This window comes from Orbicella faveolata, unplaced genomic scaffold, assembly GCF_042242905.1.
Source record: "Orbicella faveolata isolate gen_17 unplaced genomic scaffold, um_ofav_v1 contig_36, whole genome shotgun sequence".
Classification (NCBI taxonomy): Eukaryota; Metazoa; Cnidaria; class Anthozoa; order Scleractinia; family Merulinidae; genus Orbicella; species Orbicella faveolata.
The window spans coordinates 8,963,396-8,977,437 of record NW_028301565.1 but is presented as its reverse complement, the minus strand read 5'-3'; the positions used below and the strand labels follow the sequence as shown (position 1 = coordinate 8,977,437).

General features: G+C 39.3%; 1 protein-coding gene across 1 annotated transcript; it reads right to left on the bottom strand.

Moving 5' to 3' along the window:
• Positions 1-2,112: 2,112 nt before the first annotated feature.
• LOC110064938 (TNF receptor-associated factor 2-like) lies at positions 2,113-13,481 on the bottom strand. Its single transcript, XM_020772046.2, has 6 exons — positions 13,236-13,481; positions 8,316-8,373; positions 7,667-7,783; positions 6,416-6,580; positions 5,496-5,858; positions 2,113-4,415 (listed from the first exon to the last, which is right to left on the bottom strand). Exons 1-6 carry the CDS (start codon positions 13,379-13,381, stop codon positions 3,840-3,842), a joined length of 1,425 nt encoding a protein of 474 aa, XP_020627705.2. The 5' UTR covers positions 13,382-13,481; the 3' UTR covers positions 2,113-3,839.
• Between the last annotated feature and the right edge of the window lie 561 nt (positions 13,482-14,042).

Genomic DNA, 14,042 nt, shown 5'->3' with positions numbered 1-14,042 from the left:
CGATGACCAAAAATTTTATGGCCTATTAATTACTCATTGATGCCATTGATTATTTATTGATGCTGATAATTGATTACGGAAAAATTCCATGTTAAACCCCTAGGCTTATATAACTTCAAAAGGGGTTTTGGGCGGGCTTATAAACGGAGGGCTTATATCCAGGGGGGCATGTAAGTCGAATAAAGAAAATGTTTCGGAACGACGAGATAAAATTAATGACTAATAGTGATGACTGAAAATTTTATGGACCCCATTAGCCTGTTCCAAGCTTCGGCAGTTAGGGACGAGCGAAAAAAAGAGGGCAAGCGAGAGAAAAAACGAGGGAGGACTCCAACTACCGAGAGTCTGGAACAGGCTATGGCCCCGTTTTGATTTAGCTATCGGCAAATTAATAATAAATAACTATTCAACTAATCATCAACCCTTGATTACATAATGATTTCATTGAGAGCATTGATATCATCTGGTAAAAATATTTTAAAAATAGAAACTTTATTTAATTTCAGTGTCAAAATGTTAATTTAGTTGTAGATAGTGAGACAAGCTAATTGGGGACACTTCTAGACTAAGAAGAAAAAAAAAAAGAAATCTGAAGATATAAGAGAAGAAAAGAAAAGCTAACACTAACTATATGTATAAAATAAATAAGACTTCCATGTTTGTGGGTTGGTTGGCCGGGGTGCGTGCAGAAATCTTACAGTAAAAGGAAACATTGCAACTTAATTGGAGAGAATTTCAGTCTGATTAGGTTGCTCACAGGCCAACCACTCAATTTATTTTGTCAACTAGGCACCCCTTCCGCTGGGTCTGCGAGAATGAGCAGCGTAGGCTCTGGGTACCAGAGAGTTTTTGCAGACAGAAAACAAATTACCGTCCGGTACAAGAATAAGGAGCCTGGGAACAAGGTTTTTAACAACACGTCATTGAAAGTGATCTTATCCAGCAAGAACTCTATTATTAGTAGTAACTCGCTCATTTTGACACTCCCTTTGGTCCTAACGGTGTCTGTATTATAAGCAAAATACAGCAGCTCCTCTCAACCCCTCTCAACATCAATGTACCGCGGTGCGGGGGGGGGGGGGAGGTAGAGGGACTGCAGCCCTCTAGTCTAGAAAAAATATCAGATTATTCGGGCAAAACTGATGTACCGTGAGGGCAAAGACACTGTTGAAAATATTTTCTCATTTAATGTCTTGCAACTGTCGCAGTGAGCAACGCTGTACTCAAATGTGATCGCATGCTGCACGATGTTATAAAACAAAAATCAGGAATTGACACTACGAAATTTACCTTCGGAGATGCCAAGGTGCCTCGAAGCAGACCATCACCCCGACTTCCGGGTCCGACTGGTGACACAAGCGTTCAACACCACACCCACCCATCCCCTCCCCCCATAGCAGGAGCATCCTGCTCACGGCTAATAACATTTTTGCCATACGCCGGTGACTTTCGAGTTCAGATTACTTAATATCGGCTAGAAGAAGGGGGAAGCCAGACGACTTATTCGGTAGCAGCGTTGTTGTCACGTTTACAGGGGTATCGCTTCTCTCCTTTAAACGATGCTAGTCCAACAAATATTAAGGTATTCCTTGTAATTCACCGGCCAGTGGGGGACCCCCATATAAAAAGGACGTTTTATGGAAGTCCCCCCACGGGGAATTCACCATTGCCCATTTATGCTCTCGGATGAAAAGAAGCGATGTGAGAGTAAACTGTCTTCGGAAAACAACAGAGTGACCATGGTCAGGCCCCTAATCCAAATCTCTGGATCTCTATGTGTGTCATAACATTTTTAGGAAGCTTGGTTCGCTACGACTGCTGAAAAAAATGTTCTGCGATCATTGAGATAGATTTAAGTTGTGATGACGCTTATTAATTTCAACTAATTTCTCTCACGCAATCTTAATTGCCACATTAACGTTAAGTAGCTCAAAATAGCTGCACCATATTTCGGCGTTTATTGGACCTATATAACAGGCAGAACGAGATCAATAGTTGGACACTTATTGCAAAAGTATGTTTTGCAAATAACTAGAGCTCAAATAATACACCTTGTTGTAGTGTAGTCATGCCAGTATTTGAAAATGCTCGTACGCCAATAACTTCAAAAGGTTACCAGTGGTAAAATTTGACCTCTATTAACTTATACAGATTCAGTTTGTTCCATTACAACCATTAGATTAGAGGTAGGAATACTCTTCTAAATTGAGTAACATAACTGGGTACAGAATATAAAACGGTATTAAAATTTACGTCCTTTGTCTCTAACAAATATATCAATAACGCATCACGAACGAGCTCCCAGGGCCCTTATGGATACCAGCCTAATTGCTGAGTGGGCTACCCTGACGTACTTACTTACTATTTAAAATTTTAAATTCAAAATTTAAACATTAAAATTCTATTTTTAGCCAGGGAGCACCTGCAAATAAACAAATACATGAAACATGAAATGAATGACAACTAAGTCACCATTGTATTCTTTCTACCTGTTGAGACGAACAATGCTTAAGTTTTTCAAGTAGGTTTTAGTTAACAAGCAGTTTTCGTTATTCTCTTTTTGTAAACAATGCATACTAGCCTAGCATTACGACAAAACACACCGTGTATTTCAAACGTCTGCATTATCAATCACTGCATTCAAAAACAATGTATGTCGTCTTGAACATACACGTAAGATATCATTAAGTTCATGACACTCGGTGGACCGAGTGTTCCTCTACAAAACCAACCTCATTCCCAGAGCCACGGTCCCTTTCAGTCAGCACGAAAAAAAAACACAGGCGAAACATCACTGCATTTAAAAAAAATGGGTTGGTGAGCCAGCATTAGTAACGCCGGTCACTCTCTGTGCGCACGTTCAAACACAATAATCCACGCTCACAATAAAACGGAACCAGAATTTCAGATTCCGGCTTTTGACATAAAATGAAGTTGGGCGCTCGGTCTGCTCACAGCTGACCAAAGCCGCGTGAATTCTGGGGACAAGATTGCCCACACTATTTCCGTTCCAATAAATGCCTGTACAAATCTTTCTTTCACATTACCTCCATCAAGCAACATGACAGGAACATGCCCTTATAGCACTTACCCACAAAAACAAGGACAGATCACCTAGGAGGGTGTAGCCAGCCAGGAGATGCTAAATCTACAAGTCTATCACTGACCAAAAAGCAAGAGCCGACTCGTACATGAAGCAAAGACAGACAAAAAATACGAGATCCAAAAACACAACTTTGAAACAGTTAACCAAGCAGATCTCAAGCGAAACTACACTTTTTCAAAGAGTCTGATCTCACAAGGCTTCCTTTTTCTACCATTAATTTGCTTCACTGTATTAAGCAGTGTGAAATTTGGTTTAAGTTCGATTTAGCACCTCTACTCCCCCTCCCTCGTTCAGAGTGATCCAAACAACAGAGGTAGGCGCCAATTAAGATGGTACAAGTTTATCGCACGCGATATTTTAACATGCGCTGCTAGCGCCGTGCAAAAATAGCATACATCTACGGATGTCATAGGCAAACAGGTTTCAAGTTTAAAGAGAAGTTTTATGGAAGTTTTCAAAGCAATTTGTAGGTTTGCTTTACGAGAAAACAATACGTGTAATAGACTAGAGAGCTTTTTGCACACGACAAAGTTGTACCCCCAAACATGTTCCTCCCGAGTCTCACTAAGGATCAAGGTAGTTTACTCCTAAAGAAACTGTTTTGCTGGGTTGCCAGGCAAGTGAAATACTTAATTCATAATCAACTAAAAGCTGATACAAAAGAGAAATTAACCACTGTAGCGAATTTGGAAAAGCTGACGTATCGAGTATATATCCCTTTCTGTAATGCTTGTTACAGATCACTTATATCCACTATGATTTTTAGGAACATAGTATCGTCTCGAACATACGCATGGTTGTTAAGTTGAGCAAGGGAACAGAACATTGGACATCCACTGGCGATGTTGGTTTCTCTTGTCGGTCTCTGGAAGGAGGAGCTGATCGGATCAGGTCTGAAGGCGTCGATCACGTGTTCCACGTTATCCTGATCCAGTAACATGAAGGTGACCTTCTGTCTGAATGGCCAGCGCAGCAATGCATCGTACTGACCACGCATGACCACAAAGGAGATCGAGATGTGTGTACCTCGGCCCATGCCATCGCCATTCAAATATACCCGTGCACACATCTTGTATCCAAAGCGACTGGTGTAAAAACACGGGCTGTAGAAGGACACCTGTTGTCCGGTAACTGAGTCGTTTCTTCTGCGAGCATAATCGGAAATCTTCCACAGCAACTGACCGTCGAAGCTTGAGAATTCTTGTTGTCTCACGTACTCCTCTAAGTCAGCCAGTGTTACATTTCTAAGTGCCAGTGTGTGCTCGAGAGACTCGATCCTGCGTTCTTGCAACGTGGCCAGCTGCTGCACCTAGAAGTTCGGCCCATATTAATATGTTTCAAGATTTTTCTTTGTTAAATTATTTTTTGTATATATGTATTTTTTATATTTTACCGATCTTAATAGTAATTATACAGTTTTAATATTATTAAGAATAAAAATCAGTGACAATAATTTCGAATGACGCTTCGCTGACTCGTTCATCATTTTCAAATTCTAAAAGTCAGATTCCTATGAGTTCTTTATACACTAAGAATGAGTGTGAAAGTCTCGTTGCATGTGATTAAAAACTCTATATGAGATACGTGGATGACACCTTAGCCGCGGTAAAAGATATTCCAACTGCTACGGCTTTCCTGTCAACATTAAACGAGGCACGCCCAGCAATCAGCTTCACAATGGAAGTTGCAAACAACAGTAAACTACCTTTCATCAGAAAGGAGCTCAAAAAGATTGGAAAACAGGCTGAAAACATGTGTCTACAGGAAAATAACAAATAAAGGCCTGCTTCTTCACTGTCAAGGGAGGTGCGGTGGCCTCATGGTTAGTTCGTTCGACCCTTGAGCGAGCACTCAGCACTCAGCTATTGGAAAACACCTGCGTGACGCTCACAATCTGAGAAACAAAGATCTTCAAGAACAATTTACCATCCTTAAGAACTGTCGAGGTAAATTTGAATGCTTAAATTTATGAAATGCTCTTTGTCCAAGAAAAGAAACCTTAACCGAACACTCAATCTGACTCAATTAAAACAAAACTATTTAGTACTTAATTAACACTCTCTACATTCCACATTGTAGAGTTTTTAATCACATGCAACGAGACTTTCACACTCATTCTTAGTATATAAAGAACTCATAGGAATCCGACTTTTAGAATTTGAAAATGATGAACGAGTCATCGAAACGTCATTTGAAATTATTATCACTGATTTTCATTTTTAATTGTTTGTCCAAAGCCTCCGTTATTTTAATATTATTCATTTTAATTTATTTTATTTCTTATTTATGTTGTGACTAGACCTGTAAAGTAGCTTTCTATATAGCTAAGAGTCAGTCACTTAAATAAATATTGAAATAAATTACATATTAAATTAATATTCTCTCTTACTCTGACGACCTCCTGCAAAGCTTTGTTAAACTTGTCTTCTAGGTTGACCAGTTTCTCGTTAAATAAATTGCGTTCCATCTTCTGGTCATCGTATGATCTGATTAACTCTGCAATAGTCTCTTGGACCATCCGAACTGCATTTTGTAGATCATCTTGTCTATTTTGTAGGTTTCCATGTTCAGCTAGGCACTCCTGCAGTTGCCGCATTGCGTTTTGAAGGTTGTCTCGAAGATGACGTTGCCCGTCTTGGAAATCACGTTGCTCCTCTTTGAGATTTTCCAGTACATGTAGAAAGTCATCCACCACATCTCTGAGGTTATCCATCTCATAATAGAGATGGTTATGAGAAGTCCGAAGATGTTCCTGCGCATAAGAACCATATTAATCATACAGTTAATTGAACCTCCTGCTTTTCCAGCGTACACCATATAGACTGATAACGACAGCCTGGAATTCATTACAACACCACTTTATTTATAACGAGCCCCAGCATTATAACAAGCACATTAATATTTTGTCAGTCCCTTGGCAGTTAATTGCGAACACCCTTAGGAAAACAGTAAGTAATAACCCACTTCCGAAAGTAACGAAATCCTTTACTTTCAGATTTAACAACCTTTTCCTAACACTACTTTCGGCCGGAGAGTCGCAACTATTTTTAGGGGAGGAAGGATCGCTACTGACCAGTATCTAAAATTTGCACCGCAAGTGGGCATATTCATCTTAACAAATAGAAGCCTTTTTAATATAGATACGGAAGAAAAGTAATGTATTGCCTTAAGAACTTGATATTGTCAAACAAATATCGGTTTTTGTTTTCAAAAACTACAAATTGCACTTGCCCTGTGGCCTCGTGCAATTTGTTCACAGTTGTTCATTCCAAATTACTTATGCTAATTTAGTAGTTAGCAATGTATTACCTTCATCAAGTTGCAGCTGAGTTCAAAGCCACAAAATCTACATTTCTCTGGCCTACAGCTACACTCTGTTGTCAAGTGATGACCAAGATCACCTCTTTTAACCAGCAACCCACAGGCCCGATAAACACAAGGAACTTTCATGAATCCACATGTGGCTTCATGGTCCTGAGAAGAAAACATACTGATACATCGAGCTTGCCTTTTCGAATTATATGTTTTCTATAGAAAAGTTGGCAAGCCTGTGATAGGGTTTTAAGACATGAGACAGTAGTCGGACTGCAGATTGATTCTGATAAGGATCAGAAGTTCAGACAGTGTCTGAAAGAATAGACATAAAAAGACAAAATCAAGAAAACTTGAGAGTTGCCAAGTGTTGCCTGTGTCGTTTAATACCTAATTTCAACCGTCTTATATCCCGTTTCCGGCACGAAAAAATTGTTCATTCCCGCTTTCCGCCATGAAAATAAACAACTTCCCACCTCCCGCTAACCCCTTGTGAACCCGCCTTCATATTTCCATTTATTATATGGAGAAGAGTGTGTTACTGGGAACTAAACCACTCGTAGATTCCATACGCCACTTCATCCGGGACCCGAGTGGCGTATTTTCCTTATGTCACCTTTGTGAGTGTCGTATCGTTCAATGACCTCGCGATTCCCGCCTTTTGCTTTTGTTGAATTGGTTTCTCCATATAATAAAAAGAACATTACACGTTGGCTCGAAGATATGAATTTTATGTTCTCGTGGCAAGAACAATATCTCACTCGTGTTCTTGCCACTCGAACATAAAATTCATATCTTCTCGCCACCGTGTAATATCCTCTATATATCTCGCATCCCGGAAGTGAAAAAAGGTTCATCTTGCATCCCGCCAACCCTGTGTTAGCCGAGACCCTTGCATCTGCAGGTAGAAATTTTTTTTCTATGAAGTTATAGCAGCCAGTTTTTCAGTTGTAGCTAGCCATAAACAAATTGTAGTTAGCGATATACTATTAAATATTGTGGTGGTTCTAGTTTAAGTACATGTTCTTTAAACTTGATTTGGTCACAGGAGGAAAATTATGCTTTCAGCATAGCTGCAATTTTGTCAGTTTCCACTCTGCTCCTACACGTGGCATAATTAATCCATGTGTTGCATGTTGAAGAAAATTGCGCCCACTGTAACAAATTAATCAAAAGTAGACACCATCCTTAAAAACAGACAGCCTCACTCAAATTAAGACTTCACACAAAAAAGGACAACATTAGTACCTCAAAAAGCTTTACTTCTCCTCTCCATGCACATCCCTCATCTTGAAAGGTGCAGGATACATGTACCGTCAAGGCAAGAATTTCACGGCGCATGAACTTATCTTTAAAAGTCTGGTTCTATGAACAATCAAAACATTGACGGACTTTTTCTAATAAAGTTATGTAGTGTTCTTATTACCAACAGGAATGTGTACTTAATATGTAAATTTGTATAGTTCCAGAAAATGAAATAATACAATCCCAATTAGTCCACGGAGGGTATTCCATACTTCCCAAAAGATCCCTTACCTCCCAAGAATGTCCTGTTTTGAAGTTCATGCACCCATCCACTCTGTAATGTCGTACGTCATGCATTCAGACAATCCTAGCTACATCGCCTGATTTTGAGAGTCAATAGGAATCTTTAATTCCATGAGCTCTTATTTGTCCTGATTAGCAGTTACTCCGTCCATAGGCTTGTGCATGGCCAGCCTTTGCCAAGTTTTAGTTCAACATCATTTGTGATCAAGTTTATCCCTAGCGAGATTACAACACACTACAGGTGTGTTTATTTTCTGGAACTACGCAAATTTATTGGTCATTAAATCAACAATTGATTTTTTAATTAACACAAAAAAGTAAAAACAAGTATAAAATCATGTAGTATTACCTTCAAGTTGTGAATAACATACCCATCCTTTGCACAGCAGAAAGGCATTGTAGCATTCCTATCACAATCAAAAGTAGTCAGGTAAAAAGATGTTTTGTCCAGAAGCCAAATTCGGAGTCCCTTTGCCCAAACAGAAAGTCTGTTTGCCCAGTTACAGCTTCCAAAGCCATTTTTTAGATAATTTGTAGATTTTTCAAACATTGACTGGAATATTCATCGCACAAACTGACAGGTTTGCTCCAGCATTAGTGTAGCATGTTCATTTGTTTAGTCCCAGGGCCAGGCCTTAATAAACATAGGTTTGTGCAGCAAACATTTGATTGTGCAGCAAATAACATTAAGTCAAGTAAGCTGATTCTCGCATTCAAAATGTAAGATTGATTACACTGTCAAACGTGGGAGTGTCAAAAGAATTTTCTCTTTTGTTCCACAACATCCCATCAAGTTGCCAGAGTTGGTTGTTTATTCTGGTGACTTTTCTAACAATAGCAGCTTACTAGTTGCTTGAACAAGGTAAGTATTGCTTTTTTCCCCTTGTTACTAGCATATCTTAACTGTTTATACCTATGGTTCAGTTGTTCAGAACGCAAAGTAAACGGAATTAAGCATTGATCAATCAAATGACACAAATTTTGATCCAGTCAGCCCAACCTTAGGTTTGCAATTCACTCTTAGTTTATTTTATGCTATACATTAGTTATACATATCCATTGTTAGAAGTAAATTAAGGCTCAGAAATAAGTCCTATGAATAAGATGTTCATATTTAGTGTTCTCCCTTGTTTTCTGAGCACAACAGGTAAAGAGCTTTTCAAACCTGTAGAACAATCAGGTGAACTGCAGCCATGTTTATACTCAGGTCTGCTTGAAGTACACTACATTAAATAGAAATTTGCCCCCCAAAAAACATTTTCTTTCAAAGAACCTCCATCAAATACATATTACAGTTTACTGGCATTAGATGTCAAACAAAATGGAGCAGAATTTTGACTTCACTTGTTTTATTCAATCCTCTTAGGCCAAAGAAAAAGTGGCACAAGCCACTTTTGGGGTATTCTTGCTGGGCTTAATAATACAGGTGATCACCCTACAAAATCAGTGGTATCTGCCTCAAATCGCTGCATATTCCCTATTTTAGGCCGTAACAAGTGGAGCTAATTAAGCCATTAATAAATTTTGCCAGTGACCACCTGAAAAGGGGAACATTAACATATAGGTTTTCAATAACATTCAAATAAAGGTGGCTTTTACTAAAATTAAAAGTGGTTTCCTTGCCTGTTGCTCAAATTTGCATATTAGTGAAGTTTGACACTTGTGATGCAAACCAAGCATGTAACAAAAAGGTTGAGTTTTCACTAGGACAATTTTGGCTGGATAAAGTCAGAAAAGTCTGGAAATGGAGTGAAAACAGTGCATCTTGAGTTAAGTTAGTTAAAAATGCATGCTGTTTTCAACAGAAAAACAAGTGATAATCTAGACGATATGACTGGAAATTCTTGCCAAGTTATACTACCTTGCGAGATGGTACAACTTGTCCTGATAAATGCTGCAACCAATCGCAATGTACATAGCAGCAGATGCCTGCCAATTGCGCTGCAGGCTATGTTATTTAAAGGAGGCTCATATCTAGTTCACAACACAGAACTTTAAAACCGGCAGACGAGTTCAACAGACCTCATTTATTTTGATAATTTACCATTCCTACCACCCTCTTAGATTCTCCAATTCCTCGCCCAGGACCTAGTATGTCATAGCTAGTATGTCACGTCGTCGCCATTCAGAATGAGTTCCCTCATTACAACATTTTTGCATCTTCCACATTTCTAGGGTCATTAACCACATCCTCTGGTATAAATGCCTTCTCTTTTAATTCCGTAAATATAGAAAAAAATAAATGCAAGAGAAGTCATTAATAGCACCTCCTCTGTCAGCCATTTTTGAAAGTTGTGTCCTTTTGGAATTTGAATCGCCTGGTCAGTGGGTTGATTTCTGGATTAAATTTTCCATTGAAAACAGAAGTCACATTTAAAGACCCTCAGTGTCAAATGGCATGCATTGTGAGCATTTGTTTTTGTTTTGATTCTGTCGATGAAGATAGCATCAAAAAATTGAAAGGATTTGGTTATTTGGTGGCCTCAAATATAATTTACTGGTAAAAACAGGTACAATGTTTGCTTTAGATGCCATTTGACTTAAAACTACTGTATTTTGAAATTCTGACCTTGCGTTGTGAGGTGACAAATGTCACCTTCAAAGTTCCTACCGCCTCAGGCGCCATGCCCGTGAGAATTAAAACAACTCCACAAAATAAATTTACTTTTTTAGTTTCTTTCACGAACTTATCTATAAACAGAATGTACAGCACTTACTATGCTTAGAACAATGTCTTAGTCATGATGTAGAATAAGAGTAATGAACAGTATTTCGTTTTTTGTCATTGGCAATTTCATACCACACTTTGGAATCCCTACAGAGTTATTATCGATAACCAGGCACGTACGGATACTTAAACATTTTCAGTTTGCTTTTTTTTACAAGAAAGGTTTTCTTCTCCAGGAATAAAATGCAGTAGAGAAAGCACTTTTCATCACTAATAAATTTCAAGAAATCTCACCAAAGGTAACCTAAAATTGGATGAATCTACAAGTGATTTAATAGCTTTTCTGAAGGCTAGCAATGACACTAGGCAATGATAGCAATACAAAGGAAAATAAAACCAAATCTCTGTCACTTACTGCAGCACACAGAAGTATGTTTTTAGGTATCGGAGTACATCTTCCCTACTGTTTGTCCACTGATCCCAGGGTGCTTTTCTCAGATAATTCCCTTAAGAGCCTGTATGGGTCTGTACCTTCCACCTGGGTTCTTTGCAAATCACATCGTACCAGCCATAGTTTAGCTTCTTAAATTTTTGTAACAGAGTATTGTTCTCCTAAAATAATTGCCCTACCCAAAACAGCAATATTGAAACTGTTGATGAAGAAGGCTGTGACTAAAAGTGGGACGGGGACGTGGGGACTAGGATGTGGGACATGGGAAGTTGGGATGTGGGGCGTGGGACGCGAGACGCATGACGTGGGGCGTAGGACGTGAGGACATAGGACTCGGGGATGTGGGGACTTGGGGACGTGGGAACTCGGGGATGTGGGATGTGAGGACATCAGTACTCGGGGACGCAGGGACTCAGGGACTCGGAGACTCGGGTATGTGATAAACAAACAATACCTGATTTTTGCGCTGAATGTGTAAAGTACAATTTTCGGTGGTGTCGAGTTAACAAATTGACGTCAGTTTTTCATGCATCTGTCCTGTTATTGATCATGAATTTCGTCATAACGTTGTCAAAGTAGCTGTGGATCCACGAGGCAATAGCCCAGTCAATAACAGGACAGGCGCATGAAAAAATGGCATATTTGTTTTTTACAATAGCAAATTGTCAAATTGTTTGTTCTCGCTCATTGACACATCACACAAACTATAAATTCTTGAGTCTGTTCGCTTATTGACAATGAAATTAGCCAATGACCATGCGAGAATTTCTGCAGTTATCACAAAAAAGGTATTATATGCTGGAGAGCACGTCAGCAGTACCTGATGATTCCCAGCGTCCATGGTTCGACCTGGTATGTTTGCATGCCTATTTTACCGTGAGAGCTCTTGGTACAGAAAAGGTCATAAACCTCGTAGGTAGTCAACTATGTTTTCATGTTAAACCTTTAACCTTTAACATCTGTACCTTATCCACCACCGAAAAATTTACATTACACATTTAGCGCAAAAATCAGGAGTTGTTTGTTTATCACCTCCCCAAGTCCTCACGTCCCACCTCCCCGCATCCCTGAGTCTTGACGTCTTCACGTCCTACATCCCACATCCCCTGGTCCCTGAGTACCCAAGTCCTAGAGTCGCCGCATCCTTGTGTCTCACGTCCCCGAGTCCCCACGTCCCCATGTCCCACATCCCCGTCCCACTTTTAGTCACAGCCAGTGAAGAAGGATACCTATTTGAAAATCAAGTTAGATCGCTCAGATTATCACAGATTGAAATAGCTAAGACACCATGAAACAAACTTTTCATATCATACGAAAAGTGAGTCACAGCACACAATGCATGCTGTTCGACAGAGAGTCTTTAACTAGGGAATGTTGGTCTGTAAACAAACACATAGAAAGATTTGCTCGGCTAGTTAACAACCTAGTGAAAACACAACCAAAGAAAAGTTCAATTCCACTTTTCACATTTATTATTTCATATAATATTTCATCACAGAGGCAATGAACATAACAAGGAAGAGGGGGGTGAATAGGGGTATGCAAATCCACCGATCCAAGCCTTTTTCTCGCCAAATCCGTCGAACCGCCAATATATTTGTTCATATCCAAAACCACAACCACATCCGGAAACAGAAGTGCAAAAGTTTAAAGGTAAACTGGTAAATGTGAATGGCATTGTTAATTTCGCACAAATAGTAAAGAAGGCAACATACTTGATGACTATAACACGTTACAATTCCAATAACAGTCTCACACCTGAGTTTAAATGAGCTTCGTTCGAAAAAAAAAAATTGGATGAACTCATTAACATACCGACCAAGGCTGAAGAAAGATCTATGATCCAAATTTCGTTTAGCACCCAAGATTCGAACATCAAGACAGGCACAATCCGGAATCCGCGCCAAAATTCACAGCTGATCCACGATCCACTGTGTTTTAATTTCAAAATCCACGAATTCGTTCGATTTACCGCAAAAATCCACAATCCGTGTGCTTTTAAGGCCAAATTGCCTCAACAATTTGGGGCGAACCGACGCTTATTTCGGGCCTCAAAGCGAATTGGGTTTCGGATGATGCGATCGTTCCAAGAAGAAGAAGATGCATGAAAATAACATTCATTTATACTTAAGTTTAAGTTTAACACTCACTCTAACAACTGTTTAAGACATGACTCGCAATAGAAATGGCCACATTCCGTCTGAACGGCATCTCTCAGAAGATCGCCACAGAGACTGCAAAAATACTTAGCATCAAGGTTGCTTTTATCCACACCGACTAGACGATATCCAGGCATGGTTTAGTCGAAAAGCGGTACCGTCAGTTCAAACTACTAGAGAGACAACATACGATGGAGTAATGCAGTGATAAACTGACGGAAATGTCCTTGATATCGTCGAGCATTGTAGAGACTCATGGGATAGGGGAATTCCCCTATCCCGTGAGTCTCTGCAATGCTCGAGAATTCAGTGTGTGTACGGCTGCCTGTTTGCCTGTCTGTGGTCTGTGTGTACATCTGAGTGCATTGGACATCTGCCAAAGCTCTCTTATTTTAGCGATTTTTAAAAGACTGTACCATGCCTTTGCGTTTAAACCAATAACTCTCAGATTTGGTAAACTTACTAACGTTTGGCTGCTCTTTCAGATGGCAGGTTCTATTTTTCAATTCAATCGATTTTAAATATTAGTACCCAGTCCCCTACTCGTTTAGAGCATGGCTAATTTTCTCGCGTTTCCTTCAGTGAATTTTTTTTAAAATTTAGCTCAGTTGTAACCACATATAATTCCTATAAAACACCCTATTTCTGTTAAAATCTGTCAGAGCTAATCTAATATATTTAGAAGAATGACAAATTACAGAATATTGGAAAAACCAACTGAGCAACCTTGACTTTTTACACTTCAAAATGTCCGGCAATATCATTTCTATGATGTGGCAAAGTATGAAAAAATTTCAC

Excerpts from the sequence above, each read along its gene's own strand:
- LOC110064938 (XM_020772046.2), bottom strand. The coding sequence starts at position 13,381 with ATGCCTGGATATCGTCTAGTCGGTGTGGATAAAAGCAACCTTGATGCT. Across the intron at positions 7,784-8,315 it reads ATGTTATTCACAACTTGAAG|AACCAGACTTTTAAAGATAA; the intron begins GTAATACTACAT and ends GATTGTTCATAG. Across the intron at positions 4,416-5,495 it reads CTTTGCAGGAGGTCGTCAGA|GTGCAGCAGCTGGCCACGTT; the intron begins GTAAGAGAGAAT and ends CCGAACTTCTAG.